The sequence below is a fragment of the Podarcis raffonei genome, chromosome Z (genome assembly GCF_027172205.1).
Source record: "Podarcis raffonei isolate rPodRaf1 chromosome Z, rPodRaf1.pri, whole genome shotgun sequence".
Taxonomy (NCBI): domain Eukaryota; kingdom Metazoa; phylum Chordata; class Lepidosauria; order Squamata; family Lacertidae; genus Podarcis; species Podarcis raffonei.
Window position 1 is genome coordinate 1,508,935 of NC_070621.1, and position 20,097 is coordinate 1,529,031.

The 20,097-nt window shown below is 46.1% G+C and overlaps 1 protein-coding gene across 5 annotated transcripts in view; it reads left to right on the forward strand.

Moving 5' to 3' along the window:
• Window positions 1–2,194: 2,194 nt before the first annotated feature.
• Window positions 2,195–20,097, forward strand: part of DENND1A (DENN domain containing 1A) — a 260,719-nt gene continuing 242,816 nt past the window's right edge. For all 5 annotated transcript variants that reach the window (XR_008328483.1, XM_053373721.1, XM_053373722.1 and 2 more), the window contains exon 1: window positions 2,195–2,369. Coding sequence is in view for 4 of the 5 variants with exons in the window: in XM_053373721.1 (XP_053229696.1) it covers window positions 2,353–2,369 (17 nt within the window). In the remaining variant the exon portion in view is untranslated. The remainder of the gene's footprint in view (window positions 2,370–20,097) is intronic.

A 20,097-nucleotide genomic window follows, 5' to 3' on the forward strand; every position in this document is an offset into this window, starting at 1 on the left:
CAGGAGTGCACTGGATGCAGAGCGAATGGCAGCTGCATTAGCACATGGGAACTCTTCTCTAATCTGCAGGGCGCTGGCTCTTGCAGCGGCTTCCGGTGTTGATGCCCTTGCAAAAATGCAGTGCAAGTTTTTACTGCAGAAATGGCAATGATGACTTTGCAACAGGCGGAAGTCCCATGATTTAGTTTCAAAAGCTGCTTCTTGTCGGAGGAAAAAAAAGCACTCTGCACATGCTCAGAGCACAGCAACAATTGGTTGATTGGTTTGAGTTTCCTTATATGCTCTTTCCCACAAGAAAGTTTCTGGTACAGTGGTACCTCGGAAGTCGAATGGAATCCTTTCCGGAAGTCCATTCGAATTCCAAAACGTTTGGAAACCAAGGTGCGGCTTCCTGCAGCCAATCGGAAGTCGTGGAAGCCTTGGGTTCCAAAGAGCGTTCACAAACTGGAACACTCACTTCTGGGTTTGCGGCATTCGAGAGCCAAAATGTTCAACTTGCAAGGCGTTCGGGATCCAAGGTACGACTGTACTGCTATAGGAGCCTGGCCTATATGCTGTTCAGATGTGAGGGGTAGGTCACTTATAGCTGACATACTCCTGAGAAGGCTGACAGTAGCAAAAGGAAAATCTTGGGGAGGGAAATGATGGCACGTCTCTTCTCCAGCCTCCTGAAAATACCAAGAGCTTTTTTTAAAACAACAACAACAACATACAGTGGTACCTCGGGTTACAGACACTTCAGGTTACATACGCTTCAGGTTACAGACTCCGCTAACCCAGAAATAGTACCTCAGGTTAAGAACTTTGCTTCAGGATGAGAACAGAAATCGTGTTCTGGCAGCGCGGCAGCAACGGGAGGCCCCATTAGCTAAAGTGGTGCTTCAGGTTAAGAACGGACCTCCAGAACGACTTAAGTACTTAACCCGAGGTACCACTGTACCATTTTAAACATTTCATTCCACAAAGAAAATGCACCCAGAGACTCCTTACCTCCAGGTTTCAAAACAAAAGCGGACTTTGTGAACGAATAAACAAAACTCAACAAACATACCAGTACATTACTTAACAGCAGATCCCTATACAGAAGGGAGAGGGCCTTCTCGGTGGTGGCAGCTCCCAGACAGCTTTGGAACTCCCTGCCTAGGAAGCCAGACTGGCAAATAACTTCTTGATCCAGCAGGCTTTTGGGAACTGGCTGCTGTTACTGAAAGGGCTGGTTCTGTGCTGTTTTTATTGTAATTATCCACATGCATATATGCAGCTTTAATTCTATCCATGTTTATTTGTATTTTGATGATTGCCTCCCCCTCCCAGTTTTTAGCAGTTATTTTTACCTGTAAGTTACCATGAGTCTCCTTAGAGAAAAAGGCAGGGTATAAATAAATAAATAAATAAATAATGTTCAAGAATGCTCCAACACAAAATGTTGTTTCCCCATCTCCGATTTTTCTGGTCCTCAGAGGCTTTTCTTCCAGGTGAACACTACTTCCTTGGGTGAAAGGGAGCCCTTCTTGGTTCGCAGTCGCTGAGTGGGATCCACGGATGAAGGGTGGTATACAAATCTAATTATCTATATACACACACTGACACACACACAGAATCCTTGACTTGGGGGGGGGGGGGAAGCTGCTGGTGCCGCGTACCCTTGAAATACGCCCGGGAAACCTAAGCGCACTTTGCACATGCTCAGGGGAACGCTTGCGCGCGGGCGAAGCGGGCGCCAACACACAGAATCCTTGACTTGGGATTGTTTCTGGTTATGGCGAGGTTAAACTCATTATTATGGGCTGGAGAAGCAGCAAAACGGGGTAGTTTATTCAGCGGCAGAGCGGGAATTGTTATTATAAGCAGTACTCTTTTTTTTTCTTTTTAAGGAAAAAAGGTGCCTGCGCTCACCATTAAGTTGTTACAGCCAGGACCACAATTCCTTATTTATTTATTTATTTGGGGGTGGGAAGCTGCTGGCGCTGCGTACCCTTGAAATACCCCCGGGAAACCTAAGCGCACTTTGCACATGCCCAGGGGAACGCTTGCGCGCCGGCGAAGCGGGCGTCGTCCCCGCGGGGCCAATGGCACACGAGCCGCGCCGGCCGCGCCGCTTGAAAAGGAGGCGAGGCGCGTTGGCCTCCGGCTTCCGGCATGGCGGGACTACAACTCCCGGCGTGCCCCGCGCCACAGCGCATCCGGCCCGCCGCCCCCTCCCTGCTCGCCCGCCTGCTCGCCTCGGTCCGTCGGCCGGTCGCGCTCCGGACTCAGCCCGGCGCCCGGGCGGGATGGAGTGACCGAGCCCGGCCAGACCCCGGAAGTCCCACCGCCCGCCTTGCCCGGGGCCCATGCGGCCCCTTACAGACCATGGGGTCCCGCATTAAGTGAGTGAGGAGGAGGAGAAGGAGCAGGAGCCCCCCAGGACGGGAGCGCGCCTCTGTGGGGGGGTAGGGGCAGGGTGTGCGCGCGAGAGAGAGACCCATCCCTCTGTCTGTCTGTCTCTATAGCGGGGAGTATGTGGGGAGGGGGCGGTCTTGGGAAACCCCCATAATGGGCGAGGGGCGCTCGCAGCAGGGGGCAGGTGGGTTGGCGTGGGAGTCCAGCGACCCTCCGGAAGGAAAACTCAGAGCCCCCTTTTGAGGAGGAGTAGTAATAGTAATACCGTAATAATAATAATTCTCCCCCAGAGCGAGTGAGGAGAAGCCCCCCTCAGCGTGGGAGCAGCCCCTCCCCCTGGGAGTGTGTGCCCCTGGGGGCACGGTGGGTGTATATGTGTATTACATAGCTATAACGGTGAGAGCGTGTGGGGTGGGGTGGGGTCTTCTCTCCCCTTCCTGGGAAACCCACTGAATGGGCAAGAGGCACCCACACCAAAGCAGCAGTGTGCGGGGGTCATGTTTAAGTGCACCTGCCCTCTTGAAGAAAACCTCCGAAAACCCATTTATTTCAGTTCTTCTGACTCCAGCCTGCCCTGTCTTTCTAGGTGTCCCATTTAGGCAACTCCTCATGCAATGAGTGACCCAGGGCACTGCAAATATCTGTGGTTTTTCTCACTTGCACCTTGCTTTGGGAGACGTCTTTCTCCGTGTTTGTAAAGAGAGAAGCATCCATAATGTGTAGGAAGAGGAAACAGGCTCACAGGCTTCTCCTTCTCTTTGAAAGTGTGTAGAGAGTCAGAAATGTGTTTTTGGGTATATGTGTGTGACTGCACCGCTTCCTCCCACCCCACCATGTTTTGTTATATATGAAGGAATGTTTTCTTTATAAACAAATTTTTTTTAAAAAAATTGTCCAGTAGCACCTTAGAGACCAACTAAGTTGTTTGTTGATATAAGCTTTCGTGTGCATGCACACTTCTTCAGATACACTGAAACAGAAGTCACCAGACCCATATATATATAGTGGGAGCATGGAGTGGGGTTTTTCCCAGAAGGATGGTAGGAGGTGGGTGATTGACTCAATGGGTATGGTGAACCTGTTGACACTGCTAAAGCTATTTTTGGTCATCTGCATACTATCCCTTGCTTTTTCCTGTAGGACTAATTGCAGTCATTAACATTCCTCCACAGGTTGACCATACCCATTGAGTCAATCACCCATCTCCTACTACCCTTCTGCGAACCACCCCATCCTCCCACTTTATATAAGGGTCTGGTGACTTCTGTTTCAGTGTATCTGAAGAAGTGTTCATGCACACGAAAGCTTATAACCAGAACTAACTTAGTTGGTCTCTAAGGTGCTACTGGACAATTTTTTATATATTCGACTGCGTTAGACCAACACGGTTACCTACCTGAAGCTGTCTTCTTTATGTATGTGTGGACATGATCAGCAGAGATAAAATATTCTCTCTGCTAATAGATAAATAGGCAGTACCATTTTTTGGAGTTAGCATTAGAGATAACTCTTTCAGAATTTGGTGATTTTACCTGCTTAGTTGTGTTTACACATGTTTGTGTCTTAAATTCAAGTTGCAAAGCAGCGGCTGATGCAGATGTCTGTCTTTCTCCCAAAGTTCCAGATGCTGCGCTCCCCACCCCCTTGTATAAAGTGTTTCATGGGAAGTGCATGTGGTGCACCTGAGGTGCTGCACAACCTTCACTGAGTGAGCGGGGATGTGTCTTTGTGTTCCTGCCCCCTCCTGCATTTCTTCTTTCATGCCAACAAGCCCTGAAGAGGCAGGAGCAGGGCAAGCTGGCTGGTCAAGGAGCTTCATTGCCCTGGGAAAGGCTCCTGTCACATTCTGAGCATTTGCACAAATGGATGGTTTTGAAAGAAGAGAAAAGGTGACACCAGAAGGGTGGCAAAAGTGGCTTCTGCTAGCATTCAGGTGACATAGGCTTCAGCAGCAGGCAAGAAAGTGGGGGAAGGAGCTGCTTTAGCAGAACGACCTGTTTCTCATTCTTATCCAGCTAATCTTCATTGGGTGGGTTCTTCTTCCTAAACTCCATAGGGTTTGGATGAGCGGAGGGGAGAGAAAATCACTGGTGTTCTGGTCTTCAGGATCCTTGAGACTTTCACATACACCTAGGATCTTGCAGGACTTTCTTTGGCTGTGTGTGCAGCCACTGTCTGAAAGTTTGATGCTGCTGGCTTTGATAAATTGCTTTTGCAAAATTGGGAGGTGGGAGAAAATGTTTATCTACAGCTTACAGCTTTACTTCTCCAGCTTGGCTTGAGTTGTCTGGAGCACCCAGATGGTTTATCCAGCCTCAGAGTGATCAGATGAAATTGACCTGGAATTAGCTATGGCTGTTTGTAGGAACAAAAATGGGATACTCTTATTAAAGTGCAGGTTTGGGCTTGTCTTCTGCCAATCAGTTTCCAAGATTCATGCACTATTAGCTGTTGCTGGTAACTTAGTCCGAATTGATTGACTGTGGTCTTGAGCAGCCTTCTCTTACTTGGTGCACTTCAACTGTTTTTGACTACAGCATTTATTAATCCTTACCAGCACATCTGTGCTGGCTGGGGTTGATGTAGTCCAAACATCTGGGTGGCATCAGTGACGGGAAAGCAGGTCTAGAAGTTTGTGCCATTTATATTAGTTGCTAAATTTCATAGCAGTCTGCCCTCTCAAGATCTGCTTGGTGTAGATAGCACACTCCCTGTGTTAGCAGTGGGCTGAAAATCACAAAAAAGAAAGGTAACATCTTTGGAGACTGTTGCATCTGTTCTGCTATATATGGGAAATTGCGTGTACACCTGTGTATACCTGCACACACCTACATTTCTCTCCACTAACATAACTGAGCAAGTTAGGAAAGTTCCTAGGGCAAATAGTTTCAGCAGACACTCTCTGTGGGACAATATTTGAAATCTACCTAGAAATAGTAGCTGGGGCAGTGTTAAGACAATTGGTTCCTTAGCTGGTGGACTTTTCTTCGGTCATAACAAGAATTTACAGTCTGTGCTGCCAGTATCATAGTTCCCTGGTTGCTCTTGTGGTCCTAGCTTGACCTTGAAAGCTATAAAAGGTTTGTAGATTGGCTGTCTTTAGAAACCGCCTGTGTCCTAAACAAATATAGTAGGGGTCAGAAAATATGCCTTTTGGTGCAGGGGAGAAGTGAGTGTTTATAATCCATTATAATGCTGTGGACTCACTCCTCCTAGAAATATCTTGGCTGGATTAGGAAGTTTGAAACCACACTGTGAAGTGGTTTTCTGTAATCTTCAACCACACAGATTAAGTCCAGCCATTCTGTAGCCACTGGAAAATCTCTGGAAGCGCGTCTGTGAATCTTGGAATCTTACATAGGTTACTCCAATCCAAGTTCTGTTCAATGACAAAGGGATTGTGCGACTTCCTTTGTATCTCCAATCTTTCGAGGAAAAAAACAAGCTTTCCACTTTTTACTGTGTAGAGAGGTCGCTTCTGGATGGGCAGTTAATTATTGTCCAGAAACCAGAAGCAAGGAGATGTTCTTGCTGAGAACGGCTGTAAAATGTGGAACATCCTCAAACAGTAAGAACTGGCACTTGTTCTCTGCCAGGGGCCAAAAATCCTTCCGTAAATTACCCCCAACACACTTGTTTTTTAGATTGCAAAGGGAAACAAAAAGTGTTAATAAGGCAACTGGGAGCCTGAGTTTCTGCTCAGCCTCACAGAACCACTTACTCCCTCCACTTGTGTTCAGACCCCCAGATTTATTAACACTTAAGGGCTATGAGAACTCTGGGACTGACTAAGACAGGAGACCCATATTAAATTTCACTGTGTCAGGATACTGAGGATTATAAATAGCTTAAGTAAATTTTATGGGTTGACTAACTTGGGCTACTTAAAGCTGGGAATAATAGAATTGCCTGAAAAATGTAGGTTTTTGGTGATTTGAACAGCCTATGTTGTTCCATGTATCAGTGTGTTGTTCCTTTGGCTTCTGTTTGATTCTCTTTCCCTTTTGCTATCTGGAGGTGGTTTTTCAGAGGCCCCTAAACCTAATTTCTCTGTGTCTCCAGAGTCCTGGCAAGTTCAGAATTTCTTCTCTCAAGAGGAACTCAAAGGATCATTTAGCAGGACAGATGAGCAGAAGTTTGAGAGAAGGAGTCATTGAGTTTTGATTCCAGAGAATTGCTGAGATCCAAGATCCTGTTTTTCTGGTTAAGTCCTGGGTGCTGAATCAGAGGGGGGCAGATATGAGTCCCCAGACCAGGGTTAGCCAATGTGGATGCTGCTCTCTGGATGCTGCTAGACTACACCTTTCATTGTCCCTGACTGTTGTCCATGTTGCATGGAACTGAAATAAGCTGGAGTCCAACAACACTAGAGCTTAAGAAGATCCCTTGTGAATCAGACCAAGGGCCCATTTTGTGCAGTTATGTTCTTATGGTGGCCAGTCACATTCTTATGGGAAGCCTGCAAGCAGGACATGAGCTCTGCCCCTCATGATCTACAGCAAGTGGTGTTTGGAGGCATTTGTTGTTGTTGTTTAGTCGTTGAGTCGTGTCCGACTCTTCATGACCCCATGGACCAGAGCACGCCAGGATGGTCCAGGCAGGTTTGGAGGCACAATGCCATACTATTGCCATCATAACTAGTAGCCGGTATCTGGAGGGTCCCATGTTGGGCTATCCCTGCCCCAGACAGCAACTAGGAGACAAACCTCTGCATTCTGAATTGGCACTGCCTTTTCACCTTCGTGTGCACAGCGGAGCGCAACCTTTGCTGCATATTTGTGAGCTACTATAATGAAGTGCTACCAACCTGGCCCCTTCTAGATTTTTTTGACTACAAATCCCATCATCCCTAGCTAGCATCATTATATGACGAGGGAGCATTGCCATTTATGCTGGTGCTGATTGGAATTGTAGCCCATAGCATCTGGAGGGCCCTTGCTAGTTGAAGACTGATGTCTTGGGTCATACTGTAACTTCAGTTTAAATTTGATGCGTGGCCTGGCTAGCTGGAAGATTCAGATTCATATCTCATCCTGCAGTGCAGCTTGGGTTGTTTGCAAACCTGCTTGCTCTTCCTGATGTGCACTCTCCATCTGCTGTGACTTGAGCACTTCAACTTTGGCAGTAAGAGTGCGGTTCCACCCCCAGGACCTGTATATTGGGGGGGGGGGCTGTTGCCATGGCATCTGAGGTGCTTAATGGAGTGGCATGGTGAATTGATACAGGTTAATTTGGGCAAGTGCCCTTAAGCCAGGTTTGTGTTGCCAATTGATTTTTGTTAAGAAATAAAGTTGAACAGGAAGTACAGGATCTGTGGCTAAGCAAGGGCACAGTGAGGGAAGACTGAACGCTTGTTCTTATGTCAGAAAAATACATGGGTGGGTCATTTGTTTCCTTGGATATTGCTCAATTTGTTTTCAACTGTGGTGGGGAGAAGGAGGAAGCCACATCAGAGCAGTAAAATGTAGCATAGCTTGTGAGAATATAATGTTTAGCAATGGGCAGAGTGAGATGTTCATTTCTGGAAAAGAGGGTAGTTTAGAAATGCTATTCTGTTGGGTTTTTTATGTTAATTTAGATACTGCTCAATGCCAAAATAGACTTCTAAGTGGCTTACAAAGTATAGAAACTAGTTACACAAACATTTGACTATAATATCAGTAATTAAAATATGCAATAAAACAATCTCATTAAAACAATCTAGCAATTAGAACAAGATATTTGGATTGAGAGGTCAAGGGCTATGTACAGTAAACTGTTACGAGAGATATGTGAAATCTCAGAATGTGAAATTGGTAACAGATTACGCCTTTCCTCACCATAGGCCATTTAATACCAACTGTCCTGTGAGAAGGAATCTGTGTGAGAGAGGGGGGGTTGGCAGGTGAAGACAGCACTTTTTCTGTACCCCCCTGCGAACACGCCACCCCATGATAACCTGCACATTCCACACATTGCAACTAATCACCCCTTCTGCCCAGTTATGAAGCCACCATCCCTTCCTATTCTGCAGACCCTTTCGTTACCTCTACTTTAATCTTGACCCCATTCTCTGGCCGCCTCCTCTTTTGCAAAAACTCCTTTGCATCTTCATTTTCATCTTAACCCCCTTTTTCCTACCTCTTGCCCCTGCTTTTCTAAACTCCCCCTTACACACAGATCATCCCCCAATATCAGTGACTCCCCCTCCCCCTATTCTGTGGTCCCCTCTTACACCCCCCTTTTCACCTTCAGCTCCTTGCACACAGACCACCCCCACACCCATGGCTCCTGAGGGCCTGAGACCCCTGAATGAGAGTGGGGAGGCTGGGATTGCAGGTTACACTGAGTAAGTGACGGGATGGGTGGGGCTGAGCTTATTCTCACTTTATTTTGACATATTTTACTGCAGGTCTTTAGTTATTTCCTTGTTTCCAGCATAAACTTGTAGAAAGGAGAAGCTGGACCAGAGCAAGGAGTGCTGTGGCCAGTGAATTATTTACTCAACCTAAATTCAGTACTGGGAAGCGTGGGCCTGTCCAGCTGTGCCTTTAAAGACAACCATGAAAGCTGACCAGGCTTGTAAATAGAATCTTTAAATTAACAGGTGATACTTGAGAGGGCTAGTAATGCGAGTCGGCTGTTCACAGCATCTTGCGCTAGATCCCTTAACAATCTTGGATGCTCAGAATTAGAATGTGTTAGCAGTAACCCAGCCTTCGACAGTTTGGCACCATAGGGACTTCTGAAGAACCACCCTGCCCTGAGCAGAGGGGAGGGGAAGCAAAAAAGGGGTTCTTTCTCCCATCTGCAGCTTTGTGTAATTTCATTCATTTGTTTATTTCAAAAAAATTATACACAATTTGTTCGTAAAAAAGCTCAGAGCAGTCTACAAAGTGATGACACCTGCTTGGTCTCAGTAGGCAGGGAGTTCCAAGTGTTGGTGTGGCCACACTAAAAATTTGAGTTATTAAAAATGCTGAATGGTATTATGTGGCACCTGTAGTAGTGCCAGTTCTGCTGATTGAAGCGGTCGCTTGGGCATCCGTGGGGTAAAGTGATCTCCTAAGTAAACCGGTCCCAATAATAATAATAATAATAATAATAATAATAATAATAATAATAATAATATATCCTGCCCTCCCTGGCCGAGGCTGGGCTCAGAGCGGCTAACATCACAAAAACAACACAATATGCATAAAAACAGACATCAATTAATTAAAATGCATCTTAAAATTAATTCAGACAAGTTAAAATCTGGGCAGGTGGCAATTATCAGGTTGACACTGAGAGTGGTTAGTGCTTGCCAAGACCAACTGTTTCCACTGATCATACAAGGACCCGTGAGCGAATTGGGGGCCTTCTTTGGGCTTGTTTTATACAAAGGAAAGTAAGTCAAACTGCATCCTGCCCAAAGGCCTGGCGGAACAGCTCCGTTTTGCAGAAAGATGTCAAATCCCACAGGGCCCTGGTTTCTTGTGGGAGAGCGTTCCACCAGGCCGGGGCCATGGCCAAAAAGGCCCTGGCTCTAGTTGAGGGCAGTCTAATTTCCCTGGGGCCCGGGATCTTCAAGGTGTTGTTGTTAGCAGACCATAAGGTCCTCCGTGGTGCATACCAGAAGAGGCAGTTCTGTAGGTACGAGGGTACTGATGTTCTTTGTTTTAATAATATGATATAAACCATGCTGTGAGGAGATCCACCTAGAAAGCAGTATACTGAGTGGGCGTTGGATCCTTATCACTCTGCCCCTGTGCACTCCCCCCCCCACCTGCCAAAGTTCAGAGGGGCTCTTACTGTAGGTAATAGCAGGTCCCTTTAAGCTAAAGTCAGGTGGAGACTCTATACTAAAAAGGCAAGCAAGAGGCAATATGATAGACGTTTATAAAATTATGCATGACATGGAGATAGTGGATGGAGAAAAGTTTTTCTTCCTCTCTTGCAACACTAGAACTAATGGACATCCCATGAAGCTGAATGTTGGAAGCTTCATGATGGATAAAAGAGTCCTTGTCCATGCAAGGCATAGTCAAACAGTGGAACTTGGTCTCCCAGGAAGCAGTGATGGACACCAACATGGGTGGCTTTAAAAGAGGATTGGACAAATTCATGGAGGAGGAGGAGGAGGAGTGGCTCCTGGCCACAATGGATATGCTCTGTCCACAGAGCCAGCAAAGCTTCCAAATGCCGATGGCTAGAAACCACAAAAGAGGAGAATGCTCTTGTGCTCGTGTTCTGATCTCTGGTTTCTCACAGGCATCCAGTTGACCACTGTGGAAAAAAGGATGTTGGACTAGATGAGCCATTGACCTGATCTAGTAGGCTGTTTTTATGTTCTTAAAAGTCAGGTTGCAGGTGCAGCTCAAATCCAAACTGTGCCTGCAGATGCATGAGGCCCAGGTTTCTGATAGCGCTGATCAGCTGCTGACAGTGATCCCCCTGGCCTGTTCTAGGAAGCTCCCAGTGAGGAACACCTTAGTGCAGTGGCTCTGTCAGCTGACTGGTGCTCTACCTGAAAAGAAATAACCAGGAGCTCACTTTTAGCTCCTAGTTGTCCCTTTTCCTTTTCCTTATGTGCCTGACATCATATATGATGTTAGGTGTGGAGCAGGTGAGTTTGCTCTTGGGGTAAAGGGTCTCGTGGGTCAAAGTAGGACCTGTGTAGGCCTCATTAGGCCCAAAGGCCACAGGCTCTTCACCCCAGACTTAAATCAACAAAGAACAGAATGCTGCTGAAATCCAGAATCTAGTGTTTGAGCAAGGTTCCTAGCCAAGGCTTTGAAAGATGGATAGCAAACTCAGCACTTTTAAATATATAAGACAGTGCGCTTTAGAGGGCCAAAGTATATTAAAAGCAAATGGCAGGCAAACAGTTTCTTGACAGTGTGCTGCAGCTGACTTTTTCCCCTTTGTGGAAGCCAGGGAATCGGGTTCTGCTGGATTCCACTGCCCATCAGTCCTGCTCAGCCTGGTCAGCATTCCTTCTCCCACCATTTCCTTCTTCATTTCATTCCCAAAACATTTTCAGTCTCTTCCTTGCTGAGTAACTGTAGTCTGCTGCTTTTTCAGGCAATAGTGGCATGAGCTGAGCGAAATTGACCTATTTTTTCACTTCAGGTGTCACCCAGGAAGGCTCTACATAGCTTCTCAAGGGAAAGTGTTAATCGGTTCAAAAAGAATAACACTTGCCTGTGTCTGCTGTTGCTGGGGAACCTGCATTATTTGGGTTCCAGTCTTACCTGGGTTCCAAAATATTCAGTGAATATCAGAGGCAGCCCAACAAGACTGAAATTGGAGCTACAACACACAGCCCTTTTTAGCTAAGACTGGATGAATCCCAGCTGCCTGGTTGTTCATGTTTGCTCTTATAAACTAACCCCCCTCACTAAGGGCAGGATTTGTGCTTAAGAACTTTCTCTCTAGCTCTGTGTTTGGTGCAAGGGTACCTTGGATCAAAGCACTGTCCTAAATTCATACTTGAATGTTGTTAAGATTTGATACTTGGTTCCATAGCCAGTACAGTGGTACCTCGGGTTACATACACTTCAGGTTACATACGCTTCAGGTTACAGAGTGCGCTAACCCAGAAATAGTACCTCAGGTTAAGAACTTTGCTTCAGGATGAGAACAGAAAGCGTGCTCTGGTGGCGCAGCGGCAGCAGGAGGCCCCATTTGCTACAGTGGTGCTTCAGGTTAAGAACAGTTTCAGGTTAAGAACGAACCTCCAGAACGAATTAAGTACTTAACCTGATGTACCACTGTATTACTCTTCAATATCTGCTCAGGGTGCATTTGGAAGAAGATACCCAACTGCAAGTCCAGATAGTTCACTAGGTTAGCCTGCCTTCCTGTGTCAGGAAGCAGGGCATGAAACAAGGTGAATAAGAACATTGGAAGACCGATGGCTGGATCAGGCCAATGGCCCTGAGTGACAGCAACAGAACTCTCCCTGCTTGTGGTTCTCAGCACTTGGTATTTAGAAGCCCACTGCTGCTGACAGTGACGGGGGAACATAACAATTGTGGCTAGCAGCCACTGATAGTTTTATCTTAATTTGCCCAGTTCTCTTTTAAAGCCATCTACTGCAAAATCTATTATATAATTTTAGTAAAGCTTCAAACATTATACAGCCTTTAAACCCCAAATTTGAATAAAGTATGGATATTGTTTAGAAAGAAAGATGCCCATTTCAGTTCCCTGTCCTTGAGCTTTTGTTGCAGAAGTAAAGAACTATACCTCCCACCCCCGTCACCAACATGTAGGATTCCTTTGGCACCTTCAAGCAGCCTTGTAAATAAGCCCGTAAAAGTTACTAGTCTGCAAACCCTTTTTACTATCCTGCTGGGGGCTGACCCCCCGTCCCTCCTGGAGCAGCCTTCTGCATTTCATTACTGGACATGGAAGAGAGGTCTTTTGTGCTGGGCACGGAGGATGGATCAACCACTTGCTTCCTGCACCCCCAGCCTGCCTCATTTGCCCTCATGCAGTTCCCAGTCTCCTGTGGCTCTTAGGCCAGTCCCTAAATGCAAGGCTGCCTTAAAAGACCAACGACTTTTCTTTGGCTGAAGTTTCATAGGCAAGAATCTACTTGGGTGCAGTTGTTTCAGGCTTCGTCACCAAAAGTCTCTGTCCACAGGCTTTGGAAGCACCATACTGTAGACTTTATTATTTATTCAGGATTCAGGATAAAACCATTTTTTCTATTATTTATTAAAATATTTGTATATCTCTATACAGTGGTATCTCAGGTTAAGTACTTAATTCGTTCCGGAGATCCGTACTTAACCTGAAACTGTTCTTAACCTGCACCACTTTAGCTAATGGGGCCTCCTGCTGCTGCCGCGCCGCCGGAGCACGATTTCTGTTCTCATCCTGAAGCAAAATTCTTAACCTCAAGCACTATTTCTGGGTTAGTGGAGTCTGTAACCTGAAGCTTATGTAACCTGAAGCGTATGTAACCTGAGGTACCACTGTATTGTTAAAATGTATAGAAGCGGTTTTACAGAAAAGCCCCCACATAAAACCATATTATAAAAGCATGCAAAAAGTTAAAAACAAGCTAAAAACAAAGAAAGTTAAAAAGAGACATCAGCAAACCACGGTGGAAGGATGTACTCTTAATTACCTGTGTAGGCTTGGCAGAATTGAACAGTTTTCACCAGGCATTTAAAAGTTGGCACAGAAGGTTTCCCCCAAAGATTTTACTTTGATTAACCTGACTGTAGGCTTGCAATCCTATGCACACTTACAGGTGACTCAGTGTCATGTATCCTGCAATGGAGGGATGTGTGGCTTCTGAATAAATTTGAAGATTAGACTGTAAGAATCACTGAGCATTGTGTCTGAAGTGGGCCGTGTTCTTTGAAGGCTTATGACACAATAGAGTTACAGGTAGGTAGCCGTGTTGGTCTGACGCAGTTGAAGTATATAAAAAACTTGTCCAGTAGCACCTTAGAGACCAACTAAGTTTGTTCTTGATATAAGCTTCCGTGTGCATGCACATTTCTTCAGAGACACTGAAACAGAAGTCACCAGACCCTTATATATAGTCCGCTGCCGGCCTCTTCCTCTCGCCACTGCCGCTGCTACCCTGGTCCTCCTGTGGGCCAGAGAGCGAAGCGGATGAGCTCGCTGTGCCTACCCGCTTCACAAGAAGCAGCAGCAGCAGCAGCGGTGGCGGCAGCAGCCCCTGGGGAGGTAAGCGCAGCGCCTTCTTTCTCTAGGTGGGGAGGAAGCCTGTTTTGTGCCACCGCCACCAGCCCTTCAGCAAATGAGGCAGGCGGCAAACCTAGAAGGCGGCTAGGTCTGGGATGTGTGGGGGGAGGACACAGTGTGCATAGGAATTCTTTTATATATTTTTTAATATAGTCTGGCCCTCCAGAAGGTCTGAGGAAGAGTGGACTGGCCCCCTGTGGAAAAAGTTTGCTGACCCCTGATATGCACCTTTTAAAATTTGGATCATTAGCAGCACAAGCCTCCTTGGCCTCCTTTTGTTGCTCATTCATCGCTCACCAGAGCAGGGAGGTCCTTGCCTGATGTCCTTTGTGAGTGCTCTTGTAGGGACATAGGGTGGAGATCATTGGTCTGTCTTGTTCAGTATTTATTTATTTACGCACATACGTACATACTTACTGCATTTATTTCCCACTTTTCCTCCAAGGAGCTCAAGGTGGTGCACACAGTCCTCCTCCTCCTCCTCACTGTTGTCCTCAGAACAACCCTGTGAGGTAGGTTAGGCTGAAAAACTATGACTGGCCCAGGGTCACCCAGGTAGTGTCATGGCTGACTGGGGATTTCAACCCCGGTTTTCCAGGATCTAAGGCAGCACCCTAATGCCATCCAGCCTGTCACCATCTACATCAGGGTGTAGAGCTGTTTCCCCCTTGTCTGGACCATCCTTTCCTGAATGGTAAACTGTCATGTTTGGGGGTGTGGTGGCGGCAGGGGCCAGATCGCAAAGAGGGTGAGTTCAGAGCATTGCTTCTTGCGTTTACCCTTCTTGAGTCTTCTGTTTATCATTTATCCCCAAACAATCCTTTTGCTGCTTGTTTGTGAGTCTTCCCCATGCCTTATCAGGGCTGAACATGATGGTAGTTGAGGAGAAGGGCTGCCTCATAATGTTGACAATTAGCGCGAGAGAAGCAGAAGGTTGTTGAGTGGAAGAAGACGAATCCTACAAGGCCTAATTGAAAAGGCACAGAAGGACACTAACTTGGAGGATCTGAAAGCTCAGGGAATGTAGGAGAGGCTTTTCAAAACTTCAGAACCATTACATGTATGCTTGGCTGCCTGTCTCGTGTACTAAAATATTCTACCGAAAGAGTTATGCATGTTTGTGGGAAAACTTGGTACTCATTTGAAGCACTTTCAGAGCTGTGCTTATTTTCCTGTTTTTCATAATTTGCTGTTATGAAGCCTACTTTAAGAAATGGAGGGTAGCACCTTTGGGAATCTGATACGCCCTTGGTGTGTCCTGTTCTTCTCCACCTCCTTCATAACAGTTACATGTCGGCAGACCTGAAAAAAACCCCAGGTGTACCTGAAGGCCTGTGGAGGGTTGCTTTCTTAAAATGTGAGGCTGGTTCTAAAACCCAAACTGAAACTGAGCTTGGGATTTTGAAATACAGTGGTATCTTGGTTCTCAAACGCCTTGGTACTCAAACAACTTGGAACCTAAACACTGCAAACCTGGAAGTAAGTGTTCTGGTTTGCGAACTTTTTTCAGAAGCCAAACATGCTCTGTTTTGAGTGCCACACTTGCGTTTTGAGTGTTACGCTGAGCTCTGTCAGTTTTTGCTATTTATTTAGCATTTTTGTTTTTGCGGCTCTTTTTTGTTTTTGTGACTGTGTGGAACCCTGTTCAGCTACTGATGGATTGCTTGTGTGACTGCAGTACATTGTTTATTGCTTTCTTTTTGTGGATCAATGGTCTCATTACATAGTAAAATTCATGTTAAATTGCTGTTTTAGGGGTTGTTTTTAAAAGTCTGGAACGGATTAATCCATTTTGCATTACTTTCTATGGGAAAGCATGCCTTGGTTTTGGAACGCTTTGGTTTTAGAAGGGACTTCCAGAACAGATTAATTTTGAGAACCAAGGTACCACTGTATATACTAAAACAGGGCCCCCAAACCGTTCTGTGGATGACTTCTACAGTCATACCTCGTGTTGCGTTAGGTTCATGTTGTGTCTTTTGGACTTGCGAACGCGGCAAACCTGGAAGTGTATACTTCTGGGTTTCATCGCGTGTGTGCATGCAGAAGCGTTCTGCGTACTTCGCGCATGCGCAGAAGCGCTCTATCATGCTCCGCGCTTGTGCAGAAGCGCCGCTCTAGTTGCGGACTTTTTGGGGTGCGAACCACACCCTGGAATGGATCGTGTCCGCAACTAGAGGTACCACTGTACTATGTAAGTTTACTTCAGGTGGTCTGTGGTGTGTCTGTAGATTTGTGACTGAAGATGGACACATACATCAAATTATTCATAATCAATTTTTAATTGTATTGTTACTGCTTTATTATATTTTATTGTATAACAGTTGTATGCTAAAAAACAATATGTAAGAAATAAAAGAAGCAATAAGAATATAATTAAAAATCACACAGCATCTAGCCTAGCTCATAACATTTCCTGCAACAGGCAGAAAAATCTGTTAAGCTGTCTGCCTAGATCCTCAGCAGCTTTCAAGTTGACTGGGGGGGGGGTGGAGTTTGGGAACCAGTGTACAGTCATACCTGGGGTTAAATGTGCTTCAGGTTGAGCGTTTTCAGATTATGCTCTGCGGCAACCTGGAAGTAACGGAGTGCGTTACTTCCGGGTTTCGCCGCTCGTACATGCGCAGACACTCAAAATGACGTAATGTGTGGAAGCGGCGAATTGCGACCTGCGCAGATGCAGGTTGCATTCGCTTCAGGATGCAAATGGGGCTCCGGAACAGATCCCGTTCACATCCAGAGGTACCACTGTACTGAAATGTAAGGAACAGTCTAGCAGTTGTTGAGGCCCACAGCCCTCCTGCCATAGTGCTTTCTGTCCTGGTGCAGTGGTTGGGGTGTTGGACCTAGGAGAGGCTAGAGTTCGAATCCCCACTTAGCCATGAAGCTCATTGGCAGTGACTTTGGGCCAGTCACTGCCTCTCAGCCAAACCTTACCGCACAGTTGTGGGGGTTAAATGAGGAGATCCTTGAGATCCTTGGATAAAAAAGGTGGCCTATAAAAGCAAAACGTAACTACAGTTGTACCTTGGAAGCTGAACGGAATCCATTCTGGAAGCCTGTTCGACTTACAAAACATTCAGCTTCTGATTGGCTGCAGGAGCAATTGGAAGCTGCCGAAGCCCCATCGGATGTTCGGGATCCAAAGAACGTTCACAGACCGGAACACTCACTTCTGGGTTTGTGGCGTTCGGGAGCCAAAATGTCCAAGTACCAAGGTGTTCAGGATCCAAGGTATGACTGTAACTAACTAACTAATTAACTAACCAACCAACCAACCAACCAACCAGCCATCCGTGTTGCTTCAGCTGGAGATGTCCATGGGTAGAGGCAGGCACTTCTGAGGTGTCCCCAGCTACAAACCACCACTCTTTCCCAAAGTAGAGTGTTTTGGTAATTCGGTGTGTGTTGAAATTTCAGGATCCCTGTTTCCCGGTCTCTCCTCCCACGCCCCCAATATTACAAGATGTTTCAGCAGGACTTAAAATATTCTCTCCTGAGGTGTTAGTTTGTGGAGGATAAGAATATGTTCTTTGTTAACCAACATCCTAGTTTTTTGAAACCCCCCTTTTTATCCCAGCACTTGACAAAAACTGCAGTTTTTGCAGAACTGCAGCTCTGACTGTAGTGTCACCTTCTGTGTGCTGAAGTACTGTTTGTTAACTGGCATTTGTGACATGAGTTAAGCCTAGTCTGTAATATAACCAGTCCTATGGAGTTTGTACTTCCACCCCCCTTTTATTTATGTATTTAAAAAACAACAACACCAAAACCAAAACAAAACACACACCTCTTGAGGAGAGCCTTGAAGGAAGCAGGCATAGGATTGACCCAGAAAGGAGGATGGATGTGTGCAGCCTGACTTAACTGATATTGGGTTCTCTTCCCTCATCCTAACGCCACTCTCTTTTTTAGAACAAGTGACCAAGTTCCCTGTCATGGGAACCTGAAATACGGGCCAAGGGAATTCAGGAGAATGAGCAGCCATCCCGATCATGTGGGGGAATGGCAAGCCAATGGCGTCTCTGGGAATTTAAAATATGAAACCACATAAATATATTATTTGTGTGGTCAACTTTTCTCTATTCAGCAAGGGGATAAGCTTCTGCTGTCCTGGAGAATTGTGGTTACAGTGGTACCTCAGGTTACAGACGCTTCAGGTTACAGACTCCGCTAACCCAGAAATAGTACCTTGGGTTAAGAACTTTGTTTCAGGATGAGAACAGAAATCGTGCAGCGGCAGCGGGAGGCCCCATTAGCTAAAGTGGTGCTTCAGGTTAAGAACAGTTTCAGGTTAAGAGAACGGACCTCCAGAACGAATTAAGTTCTTAACCCGAGGTACCACTGTACTTGAAAATGGAAAACAAACAACCCACAGCCCAAACCTGTGAGTTTTTGTTTGGAAGTAGGAGTCTGTGCTGTGTTTGATGTGACTGACTTCCAAGTTAAGCTGATTTTAGGATTTCCAGCATTAACAGTTGCCCATTTTTAATCTGTTACACTACACTGTGACAGGCTTGTGAGAGCAGAAGATCTTGTATGTGTGTTGGGTATATTTATATTCTGAACTCACCCATACAATGAAAATACAAAAGGGAACAGTAAAATTGCAAAAGTTTCCAGGTGATAACTAGATGGCAACAGCTACAACAAAACACTAAAACCAACTGCTCGACATGCCGGACTTCCTGGGCCAATGAAAAGATGTCTTCCGTTGGGGTCAAAAAGGCATTTCCATTGGCACCAAGTGAGTTTCCCTGGGGAGGGCAATTCCAATAAGAGCTGCCTCGTCTGCCAAAGGGGAACCCAAAGGATCCCTTCCCATGATTGTTGTAAAAGATACCCAGTGCCTTCAAATAGGTTTTTTTTAGTTTGTTTGCTCACCAGTTGGAGGTTTCACCATATCTAGAAGAAACTTGCAAGTTGGGCCTTTAGCCACTCTCCCCCCAACATGACACAAGAACTCGTTGGCATCCAAGGAAGCTGAACGTTGAAAGATTTAGGAGAGATATGCAGTGCATTGTTAAACTATGAAACTTTTCGCCACAGGAGGCAGTGGTGGCTACCAATTTAGGTGGCTTTAAATGAGGACTGGACTACACGTGGAGGAGAGGGCTTTGGATGGCTGCAAGCCACAATGGTTATGCTCTGCCTTGATGGTCAGAGGCAGCAATGGTTCTGCATCCCAGTTGCTGGAAGCCACAGGAGGGGAGAAGAGGGCTCTTGGGCTCAGGTCCTGCTTGGGGTTTCCCAGTAAGGCCAGTGTGAGAACTGGAGGGTGGACGAGATGGGCCATTGGCCTGATCCCGCAGGCACTTCCCAGGTATTTGGCAGGGGACTGACCAGGATCAGGCTGGAGAGGCTGAGCTGCCCCGTTGGCTGGCTCCACTCCACGCTCTCGAAAGAGTCTTCTCCAGCCATCTTTGGCAACACGTTTGAAATATTAAAGCACACATTTAGCTAAAATGAAAACAGGACTAGCAAACTGTGGGCCCATTTTTAAAACTACTCCAGGAGGTGTTGAAAGGCTGCCTTGGTCTAATTATAGCTGCTGTTAAATAATGTGTTGCAATAATTAATCATCAGCTCTGCTTATGGGGAAGGGGAGCAGGCAAACACACCGGCAGATGTGGCTGATGGTCTCACTGCTTCTGTTTTCCTTGAAGCCTGCAATTGTTTTGGCCGGACGTGTTGCTGAATGTGACCCCTTACTCTTTCAGAAAATCACAGATGCCTCTGTTCTTTCATATGGAGGTACATAAATAAAAGCCACACTGTGCTCTTTGGATCCTGCTTTCTATCACGGTTCTGTTTTGCCCAAATTGATTTGGCTTTCATCTTGATGACAGACTCTAATCAAGCCTGTATCTTTTAGGGGGGCTTCCTTGACATCAGCTGATCATGATGCATCAAGTGGAGTAGGCTGTTGCCCTGTGCAGTGCCGGAGCTACGTATAAGCTAAACAAACTATAGCTTAGGGCCCAACTCTCTTGGGGCCCCCCCAAAAAATTAAAGAAAAAACAA